At 34.2% G+C, this 21,430-nt stretch overlaps 1 protein-coding gene across 12 annotated transcripts in view; it reads right to left on the reverse strand.

The window, feature by feature from the left end:
* VPS13B (vacuolar protein sorting 13 homolog B) overlaps positions 1 to 21,430 on the reverse strand; it is an 866,934-nt gene that overhangs the window by 790,656 nt on the left and 54,848 nt on the right. For all 12 annotated transcript variants that reach the window (XR_002823075.1, XR_002823074.1, XR_002823076.1 and 9 more), the window contains exons 5-8: positions 16,940 to 17,107; positions 14,318 to 14,499; positions 11,299 to 11,473; positions 3,315 to 3,580 (exon numbers count right to left, since the gene is read on the reverse strand). Coding sequence is in view for 9 of the 12 variants with exons in the window: in XM_023726045.1 (XP_023581813.1) it covers positions 3,315 to 3,580; positions 11,299 to 11,473; positions 14,318 to 14,499; positions 16,940 to 17,107 (791 nt within the window). In the remaining 3 variants the exon portion in view is untranslated. The remainder of the gene's footprint in view (positions 1 to 3,314; positions 3,581 to 11,298; positions 11,474 to 14,317; positions 14,500 to 16,939; positions 17,108 to 21,430) is intronic.

A 21,430-nucleotide genomic window follows, 5' to 3' on the forward strand; every position in this document is an offset into this window, starting at 1 on the left:
TTAAATTATTATTAAAAGGTACTTTGCTAAATGTAATGGGATATCCTGGATTGGATTCTAGAAAAATAACATTATGAAATTCAATTAACAATGGTGGCTCCTTAGTTTTGACAAATGTACCACAACAACATAAGATGTTAACAATAGGGAAAACTGGGTGAGGAGTATACATGAACTCTCTGTATTAACTTTAAAATTTTTCTATAAATCTAAAATTATTTCAAAATAAAAAGCTTGGTTTTTTTAAAAAAAGGTACTCTGCCTATGTTTGTCGATGATTTGACCCTACTCTTGTGAAACTGATATATTCTTCAAACATAAACACAAAGTCAAAGATCACGATTAATATATATATATGTTTAACTTAGGCCAAGTAAAAATTACTGAATTGAAAAGTTACAGTTTTAAGCATCATAGCCTCTTTATATTAAGAATAAACTATTTAGTCTAATATCTGATAGTAAAGAGTTTTTTGTATATTTTTCATTTAATATAAAACTTTATTTATTGGACTTTTTAGTACTGGTATACACAGTGTTTTAAAAATAATTGTTTTAAAGAACATTTAACCTAAAATGCTTAAGCAAAATTGAATTTTTTAAACTTGATCACCCTTCAGCTGTCAACAATTATTGTAGAGAAAAAGCAATTAATTGATTAAAAGGACTGAAACATTACAGGAACAATTTTCAATATTATTATAAAAAGCTACATTTAATTTGGCATGATTTTTGTTGGATTGATATCAACTGTTCAGAATGCTAATGTAGAAACATGACCTAATTTTCTGACCAAAATATGAGCCCCAAATTAATTCCATACATTCTTCAAAAGCAAAGCGAACAATGAATTCTAATGTTTTCCTCCTAAATAGCAACATATTATTTCCCTTAGAGAAACTTTAGACAAACATAAATATTTCAAATTTTTAAAAAGATATATAAATCAGGGACATATACTGCCAAGAAAGTCTATAAAAGTTTTATACATAGATGCGTATTCTGACTAACTCAGTTTAGTACAATTTTTATCATCAAAGAAGTTAATAGAAATGTACCAGAATAATTTCAAATTTTAAAGTAAACAAGCAAAAATCACTAGGAAAAAACAATATTAAGCAATCCTTAACTGTTCTCACAAACTTAGGTTAAAAGTAAGTACTTTATTCTGATCATCAAAAACTAGCAATATATCTAACAATAGTTGGCAACAGCTGACTTTTTATTCTGTTTTTAAAGATTATTTTATTTTATCCATTATTAATTTTGCAGACTCATCCACATTCCTTTAATTAAACCAAAGCTAAATCAGTGAATATCAATTACAATTGTTTCAGCAGAATTCAGAAGTAATACATGATGGTGATAAAATAACACGACTTATATATGAATTATCATTACTGTACTTAACCATAACCAAAAGAAAAAGACTTTTAAACCAATCATAAGCTTATATTGAAAGTTACAGTTTATATTTTTAAGCGTTTGCCAGCTTAGAAAACAATATTAAATGATTCTAACTAGAAAAGCTTTTAAAGAATATTTACTTTAAAATACATTTTAACCTATAATCTGCTGCAGTTATAAACTGTATAGCTATTATTACAAATATAAAAAATTCATTTCAGGCAGTTAACAAACAATCCAAGCTAAATTAAAAATACCATGGGACCAGGAAAGTCATTTTTTTTTTCATTGCTATACCTCCAGAATCTAGCATGTGGCCTGAAATGATACCTGTAATACTACTTCACAGGTTGGATACATGGTTTATCTCCTTCAGAAATCCGCCTCCATGAAAGAATAAACCCACAAAGACAAGTAAAATTAGAGGGGAAATAAAAACTGAAAGGGGAGTCCATAAATTTTTAGAAGATGGAAAGCAGACAAGGAGATGGGTGAATGGATACATGATGGAAAGATAGATAGATAGATGCATTTATTCAACAAATATTTACTGAATGCCTACTACATACCAGGGAATTTCCATGTGCTGGAGATAAAACTAAACTTAAAGAAATTACCACTTACTGAGTTTTGGTGTAGTATCCAAAAAGAATATCCACAATTTTCTGAAAATCCAATTAAAATACACTTTCATTTTCCAAATAAATATCTCTGTGAGGACAGACTTTCTTAATATACTTCAACCAAAACACTTCACAACAGACTGAATGCAGAAGCAGATATGGGAATACTGTACAGTTGTCTTCTATTAAGCCAGACATCAAAGAAATTTTCAAAAATATAAACAATGCCTAGCCTAGTGGTATTTGCTATTTTGGTTTCTTTATATATTTTCAAAAAATATTTTAAAAAAACGTTGCCCAGAGTGTGGTTGGATGACATCTGCATCAGTGTTACCTGGAATGTTAGTCAAACACACACGTTACTGAGCCCACACTAGACTGACTGAATCCCCATCCTGGGAATGAGCGTGCTTAACAAGCTCCCAAACTGCTTCCCACGCGCATTAAAGTTGAAGAACCTGTCCACATACCTTATATACCCTGTTTTGGGTATATAATAAATTTTACATGTTTTTTTTTTAACAGAGGAAGTGGTCAAAGTATGTTAGTAGTGCTGAAAAAGAATTAGAAGAGAACTTTGATAAAAAATTGGACTGTTTTGAGCAGTGAATAAAAGCTGACAGAAGAGAAAAAATGTACACAGACAACTCTTTAAAGAAACTGTGTTACAAAAGAGCACAGAGATGGAACAGTAGTTGAAGGAGTACATGAGATGGAACAGTAGTTGAAGGAGTACATGAATTCAAGGGAGATTTTTGATGAGTATTTCTATTTTAATAGAAATATAAAGGCATGTTGTAGGCCAACTAAATGATCCAGTAGTGAGGGGAAAACTGTGCATACAGCTGATAGAAAAGAACAGTGGAGAAGGCTTTAAGAAGATAGAAAAACCAAAAACTCACTGCCACTGAGTTTATTCTGACCCACAGCAACCCTACAGAACAAAGTAGAACTGCCCCAAAGGTATTCCAAGGCTGTAAATCTTTACAGAAGCAAAGTGCCACATCTTTCGCCTGTGAAGGGGCTGGAGGGTTCGAACCACGGACCTTTCGGTTAGCAGCCAAGCGCTTTTGCCACTGTGCCACCAGGGCTCCTTAAGAAGACAGAAAGGAATTAAAACGCAAAGATTTCAAATGAAGGCCATATAATTTCAAGAAGTAAGGATTATTAGACTCTTTTACATCTACTAAGCACAAAACAAACTTTAAGCTAGATCCTTACTAGTAATTCAAATTTAAGCATAAAAGTTGACAGGCATATGAATAGCAAGAGAAAGGAAACCTACTTTGAAAGTTACAGTAGCCTTTGTGCAATAAAATCCTATCGAAACAATAGGATCCTTCAAAGTCTGTGCTTTTTGCTGTTGCGTGGTTGATGCAGGATCATTTCCGAGGTAGTCTTCCTCACCATCATCATAACTCACAATTGCAGGCACAAATGACCAGGCCCACGATACCCATCCCTGAGGCTGCTCATCATCTTGTGAATACAACTCCTGGGTTTTGTACTGAGCAGGATACTGCATATCTATTCTTCTTTCATCTTCAGCACCTATTAATCAAAATACAGCCATCTTAAATAAATCAAGCTAGAGAATTTAACTGAGAGAAAAAATAGGAATATAAAATTCTATTAAAATGTTCCTCCTACATCCTTCTTTCTACATATAAGGTATGACTAAATCATGCATTGGTTATTATTATTTGAAACCAACAATTAGCATTATCACTGTCACATTTCTATACGTTGTACTATGTCAATGTTCTTTCAAAGGTTAAAATTAATACTATATAGAGAGTAGTTTATCAAATGCACCTATCTTTAAAATGTATTTGGTAAGTACAAAGAATAAATTCATTCTTTAATACTTCACTCTCATTATTTTTTTAAAAAAATTTTAAACTTATCTGCCCAAAATAAACCTAATGTGCTCAATAACTGAAAGTTCTTAATTTCCTGATGCACTCAATTAAGAAAGAGAATGACAAGTGCTCCTAGGCAAATGCATTCTCCAAAACAAGAAATTATCCCAAAGGACAAAAACAAAAAACTAAAGTAAATGTTATAATGAAATGACTTGCATATGTAGCTAAGAAAAACACTGCTGGTGACTCTTTTCTTACTAGCGGGTAAGATAAATGTATTTTTCCTATTCTACAGATGAGAAAATTATAGCAAAGAAATTTTATTTGATTACAAATTGGCAGACTAAGGATTTAGATTCCAATAATTCTTTTAATTTATTCCATCATAAAACACTACCTTTGTAAAACAAATTCCATCCAAGTCTCTTAACAATACAAATTAAACAGGCATATCATCATGGAATTCAGGGGGGAAAAAACACATTATTTTATTAAATTCATGAAATAAGCACTGTCCAGCAGACTCAAGTATATCTGTTCTCTATGGTCAAATCTGTAAATATATACATTCCTATAAATACCACCCTCATTCAGGTACACTTCCAAGGTTTTCAGGCTAGAAAAATTTCATAACTTCTTTAACTCTTATGCCAAGAGACCCTTGGAAAATCCTACACTTACAGGTTGTGACAAAAGGCCATTTACCATATGTCAATTCTTCTTTCATCTGGAAAGGGAAAGGCTTGATAAACAGTACTGTATTTTTACACAAGTAACATGCACCTTCTAGATTTTTTTGCCAAGAGTGCCCTCCTCCCACAAGATATTTTTGTAAACGTGCTAATTTCTTTTTACAGCAACACGTAAAAAATATTTGCAGAGCAGGGCTTATGAAAATACCTTGTGAGGGGTGGGCACGGTTGGCAAACAAATGGAGAAGGTGTGCATTATTTGCGTAAAAATACAGTAATTACAGTACCTAAAATACAATATTAACAGACCTTAAAAATAAATTATAAAAGTTATAAATCCAGAAAAAGTTTTGCATAATATTTATACATGGTTTACATGTGGTTTAACCATAAAATTATGTAAGTTCCTATTAGATAAACAGTGAAGGTTATTAACTGTCCCTAATAAGACGTCAAACACAGCAACAATTGTGAGGATGGTGCAAGACGGAGCAGTGTTTCATTCTATTGTACATAGGGTCACTATGAGTTGGAACTGACTCGACGGCACCTAACAACAACAACAATAAAATGTTTCAAATTGGATATCATCACTATCATCTTGGTTATAAAATAGATAGTCAAGTCACCTCAACCCAGGGAAGCAGTGAATAGGCTGGGTCCACAGAAATGGACTCTGGACTTCTTTGTAACTTTCCTTTTAAAAGAGAAGGCGTTATCTACTGCTTGAGCTTTTGAAGCAAAAGAGAGGCCAAAAGAGGCCTGAGAAACCGGTAACTATATTTTTTATTTAATATGACCTTAAGTAAAAAAGAAGACAGACTTTGATGAAAAAGGCGCGCTGGTGGCACAGTGGTTAAAAGCTATGGCTGCTAAAACAAAAGGTCAGCAGTTCAAATCCACTAGCCACTCCCTGGAAACTATGGGGCAGTCCTACTCTGTCCTATAGGATAACTATGAGTCAGAATCAACTTGGTGACAATGAGTTTGGTGGGGTGTTTTTGGTTTGATGAAAGATGCTTTTGAAGTTCTAAATCTTGCTCATTGCCTTGTAAAAAGAATCAATTAGAGCCCAGAAAAGAAAAAAGCATCTCCCTGATATCTGGTCGTAATTTCCTAAAACACTCTTTCCCTTGGAACAGCACATCTTAATCTGAAGCCTTGGAAAGAATTAAGGAACTCTGTGAATTTCAATATGAAAATATACATTATTTAACTAAAATCTAGAATTCTTTTAATTATAAATATAGGTAGCAAATTATAGTTATATTAGCAGTACCTATGACACTAACACCTATAAAACCAAAAACCAAACCCATTGCTGTTGAGTCGATTCCGACTCATAGCGACCCTATAAGACAGAGTAGAACTGCCCCATACAGTTTCCAAGGAGGGCCTGGTGGATTTGACCTGCCGACCGTTTGATTTGCAGCCGCAGCTCTTAAACACTATGCCACCAGAGTTTCCAACACCTATAGAAATGACAAATATTACATCATGTAAAAGTTATGGCTATCTCAAAATATCATTTATACTTACTACTACTTGGAAATTACGATAGCCATCAGACCTACAGAAACCCTGGTGGCGTAGCGGTTAAGAGTTTGGCTACTAACCAAAAGGTCAGCAATTCGAATCCACTAGGCGCTCCTTGGAAACCCTATGGGGTAGTTCTACTCTGTCCTATAGGGTCACTTTGAGTCGGAATCGACTCAACAGCAACAGGTTTGGTCGGATTTATCAGAGCTATTGCTATAGCTCATTATTTACTGTGTTAATATAAATTCACATATATTACTATATTACAATTTCTTAAGTATTTCTTTACTGTATTTCAATATAGTTTCTTTTGTAATTCTATATATTTTACTACACACATTTAAAACATTCGAGAATTCTGTATCTAGCCAACATGGAATAATAGAGAGCAGATTTACCCTACAATCTGAAAAAAACAATCAAAAAGACAAAATATATGAAATAATGACTTTTAGACACTGGAAAACAGGCAATGAAGGACAGTGATCCCTGAGAGATGGGAAACAAAACACAGACTGCCCAAATTACTGTCTGAAATGAGTTTCTAAGCCACAGCCAAGAAACAAAGACGATGAGACAAGAGTAAGGAGTCTGGAAAGTCTATGATGTCTAGAGTTTGAATGGCACAGTACCAAATAAAAGAAAGCTGATCAGAAAGAGAGCTCCTGAGACTGGCACAGGGATCCCCCTGAGTATTCAGTTGAGTATTGATCAGAGCCTGCATGTGAGGAAACTACCATGAAAAGAATCACCAGAAAGGAGCAAAGGGAACAACTCCCAGAGTTCACATAGCATGGAGAATAGTTTGTGCCCCCATCAGTCAGAAAGAAAAATCCTTGTAATTCACTGGGCTTCAGGCAGAGCACTCAGAAGGGTAGAACGAAATTTGTAAAAACAAACCCATTGCCATCGTGTAGCGTGGTGGTTACGAGCTACGGCTACTAACCAAAAGGTCAGCAGTTTGAATCCACCAGATGCTCCTTGGAAACCCTTTGGGGCAGTTCTACCTGTCCCATAGGGTCGCTATGAGTCAGAACAAAATTAGACCTAGGCTAATGGCTGTTCTGATCCCATTTAAGCTTTACAGCAAGCCTCAAATGGATCAAACTATTCCAATAACTTAATTGCTTATATACAAAAATATCCAGCACCCAAAAAAGCACAGTTCACAATGTCTGGCTTCTACTTAAAAATTATCAGGCAAACAAGGAAACAGAAAAATATGACCCATAATGAGAAAGAAGTCTATCAATAGAAACAGACCCAGAAATGACACAGATCACAGAATTAGTAAATAAGGACATTAAAACAACTATATAAATAAAATACATATGTTCAAGAAAGCATGAAAAGGTTAAAGACAGGCATAGAAGATCTTTTTTAAAGGCCCAAACTGAAGTATAAACTAGATGGGATTAACAGCAGATTAGACACAGCAGAAGATTAGTCACCTTGAAGACAGAAATTGAAAATATCCAAAATGAAACAGAGAAATAAAAGAAAAATGAACAAAGTATTAGTAAGGTCTGTTGAACAACTTCAAGCAGTCTAATACATATACAATTAGAGTCCTAAAAGGAGGAGAGAGGGGAATTAAAAAAAAAGATAAAAAAATTGAAGAAATAATGGCTAAAATTTTTCCAAATATAGCCAAAAATTATAAACCTACAGATCTAAAAAAGCTCAATGAATCCCAAGTAAAGTATGAGGAAGAAAATGACACCAAGGTACGTCATATCAGATTGCTTTAAAACCTTCTGAGAAGGGGTTCATAAGTTAACTAGAATGTCAAAGGAGTCCTTGGCACATACAAAAGGTTAAAAATCCCTGATTCAGACAAATGAGAAAAGTAACTCAGACTCCTTTGGAAGCTAACAGTGGAGTTGCATTCTCCACTTTCTGAAAATTCTAGAAAAATCGGGTCACTTTCTTAGGCAGGTCACAAAAGACAATAGCCATAAGAAAAATTTAGAAATTATATTTCATCACAACATAAAACTTTTGCTATTAAAAACTCAATAGGGAAGTCACAGGCTGGAGGAAAATATTCCTAAAACATATCAAAGGATTTAAAATGTAAGAACTTCAGAAAGTAAGAAGAACTTCTACGACTAAATAATAGGGAAAAAAAGGTTTAAAATGGAAGAATACATAACATACACTTCACAATAATCACATGAAAAAGTTTAAAATGATTACTCATCAGGGAAATGATCATACCACAACACAATGATACACCACAACATACTTATTCAACGGCAAAAGGTAAAAAACACTGACAAACCAAATGTTGGCAACGATGTGGGGCAACTGGAACTCTCAAACGTTGTTCACAGGAATGTAAAATGGTACAACCACTTTGATTAAAAGGCCTGGTCGTTTCTTAGAAAAAATCTACTGTTAGGTATTTACCCAAGAGAAAGAAAATCACGAGTTTACAAAAGACTTGTACAAGAATGTCTGTTACAGCTTTATTGGTAACAGTTAAAATCTGGAAAGAGTCCAAGTGTCCATCAACAGAGGGATGGCTAAATAGACTACAGCATGTTAATACAAGGTAACACTACCTAGCAATAAAAAGGGAAGGACTGACATATCCAAGAACATAGGTGAATCCCAAAATTATTATACTTAATGAAAGGAGAGTTTCACAAGAGAGTGCATACTGTATGATTCCATTTACATGAAATTCTAAAATTGGCAAAATTAATCCATGGTTTAAAAAAGATTCAGAACAGTATTTCCTGAGGGGAGTGGGTGTGAGAGGCACAGTGACTGGAAAGGGGTAAGAGGAAAATTTGGGGGAAGATGTTAATTATCTACACCTTGATGAGTGTTTTGAGTCACACAGATGCATGCATTTCTCAAAACTTGTTGAGTAGTATACTTAAGACTTGTGCATTTCACTTTTTAAATTTTACCTTCAAAAAAAAATAAAAAGAACCATTAACAAATATAAACTCTAGTTAATGACATACAGCTAAAGTCTAGGGATGAAGTGTACTGTTGGTAACTTACTTTGAAAGATACCAAATAAACTGGTTGAATGGAGACAGGGATGTCAGATGAACAGACATGTGATAAAATGAATGTAATAAAACATTAACTGTAGAATACAGATATGTCCTTGTATAAAACTTTTAACTTTTCTATATATTTGAAATTTTTAAAAATAGTACGTTGGAGAAAAATTAACTGAAAACGTTCAGTGTGCTAGGTTTTGTTCTAGGTGTTCCACACTGTCCCTATCTCAAGTGTTCATCATCTAAAAGGAATTAACTGTCTAATGCGAGATAAAGATATGTTTTATATTCTTATACACTTGTGACTGTTGTTCCCTAGTGTTTGTAAGGTTAATAAGAATATTTTTATTGCAATATAATTCAAATACCGTAACATTCATCCTTTTGAAGTATACAATAGTTTAAAGTATATTCACAAAGTTGTACACAATTACCACTACTAATTTTAGAACATTTAATCACCCCAAAAACAAAACCTATATGAATTAGTAGTTACTCCCTCCTCATCCAGCTCCTGGTAACCACAATCTACTTTCTGCCTCTATACATTTGCCTATTATTAATATTTCATATAAATGGAATCACACAACATGTGGTCCTTTGTGACTGACTTCTTTGACTTAGGATAATGTTTTCACAGTTCATACATGTTACAGCATGTATCAGTACTTCTTTCCTTTTTATGGCTAAATAATAATATTCCATTTTCTAGATAGTTCACATTTTGTTTATCCATTCAACAACTGATGAACATTTGTGTTGTTTCCACTTTTGCGTTATTATGAATAACACTGCCATAAACATTCATATACAAATATTTATGTGGACATCCATTATCGATTTCTCTTGAGTATATACCTAGGAGTAGAACTGCTGAATCATATGGTAACTCTACGGTTAAATTTTTGAGGAACTGCCAGATGGTTCTAAATCGGCTGCCCCATTTTACATTATCATCGTCAGTGTGCAAGGTTCCAATTTCTCAACATCCTCACTAATACTTGTTATTATTAGTCTTTTTTGATCATAGCTATCCTAGTTGGGGAGCCCTGGTGGCACAGTGGTTAAGGCTTCGGCTGCTAACCAAAAGGTTGGCAGTTTGAATCCACCAGCTGCTTCCTATGGGGTGGTTCTACTCTGTCCTATAGGATCACTATGAGTCAGAATCGACGACAACAATATATTTGGGGTGTTTTTATCCTAGTGGGTGTGAAGTGGTATCTCATTGTGGTTTTGACTTTCACTTCCCTAATTATTAATAATCTTGAGCATCTTTTCATGTTATTGTTGGCTCCTTGTATATTTTCTATGGTGAAATAGCTATTCAAATTCTTTGCTCATTTTTTAAGTGGGTTATTTGCCCCTAAGTTTTAAATGTCCTTCTCCTAAGGCTCTATGTAACTAATATACAAAATTTATAAATTATACATTAATTTATAACATTATAAATTAATATAATTTCTATAATATAATTTCTATGGAAATTAATTATCTTCTTAAAACTTTTCCTGGGTCTCAAGCCTGATACCAAGTCAACATCCATCATCCCTTTCATATTTCTACTTCAGATCATTCCTACTTCTATTTATTGGACATTCTACCATACATCATACTTCAACTGTTCATATGTCTGTCCACCTTATTGAACCTTAAGATTTTTATAGAAAGGAACATATCTTATTTATCTCTGTATTTTTCTACATTATCAGGTATAATGTCCTAGTAAAAGTGTAATGAATTGAATAATTAACCCATTAGGTATCTATCAATGAAGCATAAACATCATTAATTAATAGAACTAAAAAATCTAATTAGTTAGTTAAATAACCCCTTGCAGAAAAATTACCAATACTATCATTACTAGTCACTAATAAGTCCTAGGAAATCCTGAAGTTGCACAACCTTAATTTTTATAAAATATACATTCAGAACACATACCTATTAGAAATATTAAAGTTGTTTTTAGCACAAAAGGAAAAAAATCCTAGCATGGAGAAAAGAAAAAAAATCAAAGTAGTGTCAAACAAAAAAAATACAATCATCCCATCACATTAGTGTACTGCAAAACTCAATCTAATGTTTTACAATTTCCATTGGTAAAACACCTTGTGAGAACAACAGTTGTAAAATAAACTTTTTGTTATAGTTACCTGTAATGTTTCCTAACATATCTTTATTGTGACAGGTAGGTCCCTCTGTTTCTCCATCTTTAAAATTGCTTATTTCTCCATAATAAAGAGCAATTCCAAGTTGCATTATACGGATAAACATAGGCAGTTGTTGATCTGTGATAGAAAGTTTCAAACTCTCAACTAAGGTGTGAATCTGTTTTGAAAAACAGAAACACGTTTAAAGGGAGTACTTCGTAACATATGCAGAAAATTTTTAAGTTATAAAATGATATATCGTAAGAGAAATACCAATGTCTCAAATAATTCTGATACTTAAGCCAAAATATTTTGTCTAAAATCTTAGAAATGAAAGAAATTTTGCTATGATCATGAATAAACTTTACATAGCAACTGTATTATCCTATATGATATGGATGCAAATTGAAATGATAATGAGAAGAAATATTCACACTAGATTTCCAGATAAACTATTCCAGAAAGAAAATAAATTCTACAAACAAAAGACTACTCTATAAAGTTGTATAATACCAAAAAATAGATCTGTCTAAACCAAGAATAATGAAAGTTTCATGACATCATTTTAGTAAAATTTTAATTGCTCTTTCCAGTTTTATTAACCAAAAAGAATACATATACATCCTAAAAACATGTTAAGTGGGGAAAATATTAACATTATGACTATGGAAATAGGAATAAAATTTTTATTGTCAAATATGGAAAACCAGCTGAAATATATGTCTAAGAAAGTTTTTCAGAGAAATTAAGAGATTTAAAAATGACAAATTTATAACCTCAATCAATTATAAGAAAGAAGATTAAATACTAACGAATTGGATATATAGCAGTAATCAAAGTTCTTCTTAAAAAAAGAGACAACAAAGAATATATACAGCTACAGTGTAATGCTTTTTGCTGTTATATAAACATGGAATAAAACCAATTAAGCCATAAAGGCGAGCCTCTTGGAAGGTTTATTTTGACTAACTGGTATTTAAAATAAAATAGAAATAACGGTAGTCATCATATTTTCAGGACAGAAATCACGAAAGTCATATTGGAGGTGGGCAGAAAGTTGTATATAGGACAGAAAGACAAAGTCATAAAGCATTTCAAATATGAGTACAGATTTCTTAAAACTGATCTAAAAACCATACACTAAATAGACCATGAAGAGATAAAAAAAAATATGGAGGGGACAGGGCACAGAAGGCATGTACAGTGCAAGCCTGCGAAGCTCGTTACAGATTTATCTGCCACATCCTTTTAAATACTGTTATGTACCAACAGCACTAAAGGTAAAGTAGTCTTAGCAGAATTAATGACAGAGAATCTATCAATATATTTAAAAAAAAAAAAACTCTTCAAAATCAGTGAAATTAATCTCCAGTAGAAAAAAGAACAAAGAACATAAACAGATATTTAAAAGAACAAATGGCCAGAGAAACATTTTTTAAAATCTAACTTAAATAATAATAAAATAAATATGATTAAAATATATATATTTTTTGTTCAACAAGTAGGCAATTTTTTTAATATACTCATATTTAAGGACAGCAATAGTGTGATAAGGATAGGACTGAGTTGGAAAAATTATGGCTCTAATCCAAAACAGCAAATCTTACATCACAATAGTATTAATACTAAATAAATAGATTTCAGTTGAGCATAATAGATTTCCTATCTGGTGATTACCAGAGTCAAGAACTACATGTCAACAAGTCTGTTTATGCAATTTATATGTACAACTACCTTTAAAACAAAGTGGCACAACTAATCAATTTTGAGAACACAAACTTACTTATATGCCAAGACTAAGTTTTTCCTTAAATTCATTTATTTTTATTTTCCTATAATTTAGTCCCATTCTAGAGTAGTTAATTAGATTTATACTAATGATCAATAAGATTTTATATAGTAAAGTTTCCACGTATCCATCACTTGCTTTCAAAGTATTTCTTTAACTTACCTTCACATTCCCCAACTTTATTAGAAATCCAAGACTAAAGAAAGTAAGCTCATAACTCTAAGAGACATCAATACTACTGAGTTAATAATTTTCTATGCTCATCCTGTCAAAGAAGCTAATTTAAAACCAGAAGGAAAAACTAACAGAATTTAAACAAACCAATGAGCATTATACATAGTGACCATTAGTTTTTAAAACAGCCATACCCAAACAGGCACACTAGTCAATACTATTGTTCAGATTTACGGTCAGCCTTTCCATTATAAACTTTCACTAGTCATAGGCTTGACATTCAACAATAGAAATCTATTCCACACTAAAATTTGGTTAACAAATTCACAAGCCATGGTGTGAATTTCTTTTCCAAGGTAAATAAATGAATAGGTGGAAAGACACACATATAAATATAGAAATAGAACTTTGGAAAACTATTAAGTAATGAAAGAAGACAAAAATTTATGCTTAGAGACTAACTATACACATTGAAAATATATACCAATACCTTGGAAAACAACAAATTTTCAAATTATCAAAAGGTATTACCTGAAAAATTCCCACACTCTAAGCTTTTAAGCGCATTTTGAAAAAGAAGATAAAAGGCTAAAATTTCCTGAATGAATAAACTGAAAGATTAGCATTATCAAGCATTACAAAGTTCTCTAAGAAAGAAAAGGGAAAATAATTACAGTTATCAGAGCATGCTGAACAAATTATAAGAATTGAAATATAGATTATTGATATTTCTGATCAATTGTGGGTATAATTACACGTTTTTATATGACCTCCTCTATCTACCTGAAGAGAGAAATACTAATAAATGTCTGAATAAACTAAAAAAGAAACTACAGGGACAGGAAAAAGTTGTCACCAAAATATCTCTGCTACAACACATAATACAAAAAGTCATAAATATAAATACATAATAACAAAATTATAAATACAAATTTTATAAGCATATATACTTATATTCTTATAATATTAATTTTTTGTTTTTTAATATATTTGCTTGCATAAGAGCCAAAAAACAAAACAGAGACATGCAACTCAATTACCAGAAAAAGAGACACTTACTTTAATAACAGATGGCATCTTGTAATTTAGGTTATCATACGTAAAATGCAGACGAGTTCTAAAGGAACATTTATACAATAAAGGATCCTGGTAAAATTCAATTTTTCCACTGGCATTTCGCTTATCAAGACAAACTGTACAGTCAGAAAAATTAATAACCTTTCTTAGCACCAGATCAGTTGCTAAAAAAGAAAAAAAAAACTTTTTAAGTAAAAAGGAAAATTAGGGGAAAAAAAGGCAATGATTATACTACAAATAGCAATGAAAACAAATACAAAGCAAATAATGAGCATTTAATACCTGATGCCAGGTCCTATGCAAGGAACTTGTTTATTATCTCATTTAAATCTTCCAATAACCTCATGAAGTAGGCACAAATATCTCCATTTTATACACGAGGAATCAAATAGTCAAAACGAGATGAACTAGCTTGCCCCTAATTTTTACAACACTTATTGGAGACCCTGGTGGCGTAGTGGTTAAGAGCTACAGCTGTTAACCAAAAGGTAAGCAGTCTGAATCCACCAGGTGCTCCCTGGAAACCCTATGGGGCAGTTCTACCTGTCGTATAGGGTCGCTATGACTCGATGGCAACAGGTTTGGTTTTGGCTTTAAGGATAAATTTATGTGAAAATTTATGGAAAACTTACACAGTTCCCTTCTGCAATGAGCTAGTAAATATTAATTCTAAAAGAAAATATACTTCTTGAGAATCCATATTAAAAAGAACTTTTCAAACAATAGTTGTTCTATGTCATCGAGTCGATTTCAATTTATACCGACCTCATGTGACAGTAGAACTGCCCTATAGAGCTTTCTAGGCTGTAATCTTTACCGGAGCAGATCATCACGTTATCCTGCAGAGCCACTGGATGAACCACCAACCTTTCAGTTAGCAGCCATACATTTAACCACTAAGCAACCATAGCTCCGGCAAATATTAGTTACTCATCTATTATTTATTTTACTCTAAAAAACTCACTGCTACTCTCTAAACCTATGCTGTCTGATATAGTAGCCACCAGCCACATGTGGTTATTTAAATGTATATTTAAAATTAAAACTGTATAAAATTAAAATTTCATTTCCTAAGTTGTACTCATATGCATGCAAAAGCTGAACAATGAATAAAGAAGACCAAATAAAAATGGACACCTGTGAATTGATGTGCTGGTGAAGAATACTGAATATACCATGGACTGCCAAACGAACAAACAAATTTGTCTTGAAGAAGTACAACCAGAATGCCCCTTAGAAGCAACGATGGCAAAACTTCGTCTCACATACTTTGGACATGTTATCAGGAGACATCATGCTTGGTAAAGTGGAGGGTCAGTGAAAAAGAGAAAGATCCTCTAGAAGATGGACAGACACAGTGGCTGCAACAATGGGCTCAAACCACTGCAAGGATGGCACAGGACCAAGCAGTGTTTCATTATGTTGTACACAGGGGTTGCTATGAGTCAGAATCGACTTGATGGCACCTAACAACAACAACAACTGCTGTGCTAGCGACACTTAAAGTGATGAAGAGCCACATGTGGCTAGTGGCTACCATATCGAATGATAAAAATATAAAACACTTCCATCATAACAGAAAGTTTATTAAACAGCATTACTCTAAACAATAACAAAGAAATTAATGATAACAGTCGAAAAATTGCTGGTAACATATCAAACTAGAAAATGAAATGTTTATCAAATGAGTAATTTTATTCCTAATTGATTAGCAATTCCTAGGTAAATACCAGGCCAAAATCTACTTAGCCCGTGGTTTTAAGTCAGCAGCTAGCCACAAGCTATAGCTATGGGATCACCAAAATAATAAAATATGCTTCAGTTCACACTATAACACCACCATCTCTGAGTACATCCTAGCAATCTCAAATTTAATTCAACTTTTTAATTTTCTCTTCTTTTTTGTGTTTAAGTTTTTAAGAAACAAAAATATATACATTATGTAAATAATATGATACTATGTATATATATACATAAATTAAGAAACTGAAATAAGAGGATAAAAAATGGGAGCAACTTTAAGAAGTCCTCAAGGTACCTCCTTCCCTCTCTTTATATTAACAATAATCATCTACTAAGTATTTGCTGTTATCAGACACAAAACTAAGTCTTTCACATGCATTATCTCTTGTAAAATATTTACATGGCCATATTTTAAAGATGTGAGACACAGAAAGGATAAGTAATTTATCTAATAGTACACTGTTTATAAAAAGCAGAGCCATCATTCAAGCTCTAGTAACCTTATTCCAGAGTGCATGCTGTTATCTATCATGAGAATGTAAAGTTGTCATATTTCAAGCATATTCTAGAAAATTATTATTCCAATGAGAGAAGAAACTGCTAAGTTTTGAAAATGCTTTTCTTAAACACTAAATATAACAGCAACTATCTTCTAAAAATTTATAAAATCCTTAACCTGGTGGGGGATCTATTAACTTCCTGAAATTGTAAGCTATATTTTGTATATGTACACTTTTCCAGGCTGAAGGTATAAAGCTTACATTAGATTTATCAGAGACAGTTGGCCCGAAAAAAAGGTTAAGAATCAAGAAAACTATTTGACTTATGGAAAAATGTACACTGTAATTGACTACTACTCACCAGAAATATCCATGAATGCACGATCCCATAATTCACCTACTGTATAGCATTCTGCAGAAGTGATGTTGACTGACAGAACAATATCATCTTCAACATATTTTAGTATGAGATTATTTATAACAATGTTGACATTATTCACAACTCGTCTAATCAGGCTCTGCACATAACCTATAAAGTAAGGAGGTAAAGGATTTAATTAGCCACAAGTGTATCAATAAATTATTTCTTAAAAACTTTATTAACCTTAATGCATATGAAAAAGAACTCACGGCCAACAAGTTGATTCTGACTCTTAGCAACCCAAAAGGACAGAGTAGAACTGCCCCATAGGTTTCCAAGGAGCAGCTGGTAGATTCGAACTGCCGACATTTTGCTTAGAAGCCACAGCTCTTAACCACTGCACCAACAGGACTCCAAGGTAGGTAATATTAAGGTTAAGAGGCTTACCAAAGTGGCACAGGTAATAAGTAGCAGATCCAGTGGGGAAGGGGCGAAGTTCTTACAGAGACAGTCTATTTAACGAAGCGTTCACGTACTAACAGAAACTATACAGACCATACCATCTTTTTTTGTTTTATTTTTGTTGTTGTCATACACCAATTCAACAATTTCTACATGTACAATTCAGTGACATTGATTACATTCTTCAAGTTGTGCAACCATTCTCATTTTCCGAGTTGTTCCTCCACCATTAACATAAACTCACTGCTCCTTAAGTTTCCTATCTAATCCTTGCAGTTGCTGTCGTCAATTTGATCCCATACTGACAGTTCTTAAAAGAGTGCAATGGTTAAGACAGATGTTCTTCACTGATTAAGCTAAACTATTCTTTGGTTTTAAGAAGACTTCTAGGGACATTTTTGGTTTAAGGTTTAAAGATTATCTCAGGGCAATAGTTTCAGGGGTTCAACCAGCTTACATGGTTCCAGAAAGTCTGCATTTCGTGAGAATTTGAAATCCTGTTCTGCATTTTCCCCTTTTAATAAGGGTTCTTCTATAGAGTCTTTGATCAAACTATTCACTAATGGTAGCTGGACACCATCCAGTTCTTCTGGTCTCATGGTAAAGGGGACAGTTGTTTATGGAGGCAATTAGCCACATAATACATTTCCTCCTAATATTCCTGACTCTCCTTCTTCCTCTGTTGCTCCAAGAGACCATACCTTTTTAATAACATAAAACTAGATGTCATACAATGATATTCCTATACTACAAGTACCTTGTCTGGTTTCTGCCTATTTTATACTCATTTTCCAAAAGAAACAAGATTACTATATGGTAATTTTACAATATATTAGGAGAAGATTAGAGGAACTATAATTCAGTTCCATAAGCGTCTCTCTCAACCAGCTATCCTCATCTCTTCCTACTTTAAAAGCCATAAAAAATTTAAAACTTAGGCCAGGGGACAAAAGATAGGAGAAACAGAACCATCCTAATGGATTCAATTATTAACACTTACTAACATACAATATTAAAACATGGTACAGGAGAGACTATGAAAGAGGAAGAAAATGTAGACAGGAAGAGCAACTGAAATAGAAAAACACACAGTGATCAAGAGAGAAAACTGAAAACTATGAAAGAAAAAAGATTAGATAAAAGCAGAATTAGAACATGAGAATAAAAATGAGAAACAGAAATAACTGTTTTTTCAAAAATGACTCAAAACAACACAAGTAATTAGTGAACTTTTTTTTCTCTACGCCTTGCCTCAAATCTCAAAAAAATTTCTTTAAATTTCCTGCTACTGTAAAATATTCCATAATTTCAGAGGTTTCTCACATAACTACTGTGTATATTGGATACATTATTGAAACATTTAATTGACAATATCAATAAAACCAATTAAACACAAATACCGTAAGAAATGAAAAAAAAAATAAAAACTTTTCACTTCATTCAAACGTTATTTTCCCCTATAAAAACCTATTTAAAAACTAACTATATGCTTACATTCTTTAAGCCAGAGCTTTACCAGACAAAACAGAATCAACTTCCTTAAGCAGCTAACATAGTTAACACCTAAAATAAAGACTGCTGAGAGACAGCTTATTTAAATCTATTCAACTATTAACATGTTTTCAAAATCCAATTATGTTATCGACTCCCAATGGATGCAAATAAGAAATGTCATACTACTTAGGTTCAAGTATTTCTAGAATACGGAAATTACCAGAAGTTTTTAAAGTATCAATTACCACGTGCTATAAAATTAACATATGTTCTGGCAAAATGGCGCTCCAGGCAGAAGCACCGCGCCATCCCTCCACAGCAAAGATCGAAAAAACTAAGCTGAACAGAGAAAACAAAAATCCTGAAACCCTGAAACATCAAATGAAGAGATAAAGAACTCAGCCAAGCACCAAATGGAGTGAGAAAAATGACACAGAACACAGTGAGGAGAGACTCATGCAGAGCTCCCCTACCAGCTAATGCACCACGGATCCGCCATCTTGGACTCCTATCGGAGACCAGCAAACAGGGGGTACAAGAAAGCAGCTTCGCGGAGCTTCCAGTGGGAGACAAAACAACTGGTAATTTGCGATATACGCTTTCCCAACCCCCACCCTTCTTCACCCTGACTCGGCCTCCTCTGCTTCCCGCGGCCACAATCTCTTGTCCGGGAAACACTGGCTGCTTGGATTCCACACACCCGAACGGGCCGGTTCTCTGAGTGCCATTTGTTGGCCGCTGGTGTTGCTTTTTTCCGCTTCTTTTGATTTCTTCCTTACCTCTCACCACCTCCCCCTCCTTTCGCTCAAATACCTGGCTCCGTGCGCCATCTTTGCTTCTTCATGAGGGGCTGCAGAGCTCCAGTAATTCGTGATATACACTTTCCCACTCCCTACGTTTCTTCACCCGCCCTCAGCCCCATTTCCCGCAGAAACACTCTCTTCTCCGAGAAACACCGGCTGCTTGGATTCCACCAGCCCGCACTAGCTGGCTCTCTCAGTACCATTTATTGGCTGCTGGTGTTGCTTTTTTTTCTGCTTCTTTTGATTTCTTCCTTACCTCTCACCACCCACCTCTCCTTTCAATCAAATACCTGGCTACATACATCATCTTTGCTTCCTCCTGAGGGGCTGTGGAGCTCCGTTCGAGTGTGGACCTGCGCCCCCATCTGGGCTGCCGCACTGGTGGGATCCTGGGGCTTTTGTTCATTTGTTTGTCTTGGATTCTTTGTTTGTTTTCTTTTCCTTTTCTTGAGTTGGGAGCCCTTTCTGGCCAGGCGGTGCTATGTGGCAAGGAGACTTCCCACTTGGCCTGCACAGACGAGCAGAGGGATCCCTGAGCGCATTTCTTTCTTCGTTGGTTTTTTTTTTTTTTTCTGTTTTTTGGGGAGCATATCTTGTTTTTCTCTTTTTGTTTTGTTTTCTTTTCCCTTTTTGTCTTTCTTCATTGCTCACGTAGTCCTCTCTCTATATCTTCCTTGTCTTTCTGTTCCCTGAATACCTGGCATTGAATACCTCTACGCTTTCCAGCCTGGCTGTACTGCAACACCGGAGAGCGACTTCCCCAGACATCATAGCTGCACTGGTGGGATCCCTGGGAACTCTGCGGTTCTTTAACCTTTCCAATTTTTATTTATTAATTCTATTCTTTTCTTCCGCTTCCCCGTTCTGTTTTTCACCATTTCATAGTCTCTCATCTCTCCACTCCAACGGCAAGCTCCCTTAGCATTCTTTCTTGTTTGTTTCTATGTTTTTGGCTCCTGTTCCTCTCTCCTCTCTCCCATATCCATCTTAGCTCCACACATAACAATCTCCCCACTACATCCTGCCTACCCTGCACTGTGCGCTTAACATAACACCACCAAGAAGCACAGGCATGGCCTACTGGAACCTGCCCTGCACTGACTACTGACCTGCTCTGGTGGCTGTAGTGAGTGCCACAGACAACCCATCCCAGTGACTCCTCTTCAGATAGACCTGCCCTGCCCTGCCGTACCATACCTGAGTGACTGACCCTGCCAAGTGGAGGAGGCGAAAAGTATTGTGCCCACAGACGAGCAAACAACAAAGAACACATAGTCCGCCTGCTCAGACATAGTCATATTTTAAAAAAAAAAAAAGGGATGAAACAAACAAATCTACAATCAATAAACGAGAACAATAACTACTGAACGCCACAAAGACAGCAGACAATATCAAAACATTTACAAAAACAGGACAGGATGGTTCCAGTAGGCGTCCAAAATAAAACAGCAGACGACTTGCCAGTGGAAGAAAATACACTAGAACTACCTGACAGGAAATTCAAATCTCTAATACTCAGAATTCCCCAAGAGCTGATGCAAAAAGCTGACAAACATAAGCCCAACGCCCATTCCTGATAAAAAATCTCAAGAAAATAAGTATAGAAGGAAAATACCTCAACCTAATGAAGGGCATCCATGCAAAACCAACGGCCAACATCATTCTTAATGGAGAGAGGCTGAAAACATTCCCCTTGAAAACAGGAACAAGACAAGGATGCCCTTTATCACCA

This window comes from Trichechus manatus, unplaced genomic scaffold (genome assembly GCF_000243295.1).
Source record: "Trichechus manatus latirostris isolate Lorelei unplaced genomic scaffold, TriManLat1.0 scaffold00009, whole genome shotgun sequence".
Taxonomy (NCBI): domain Eukaryota; kingdom Metazoa; phylum Chordata; class Mammalia; order Sirenia; family Trichechidae; genus Trichechus; species Trichechus manatus.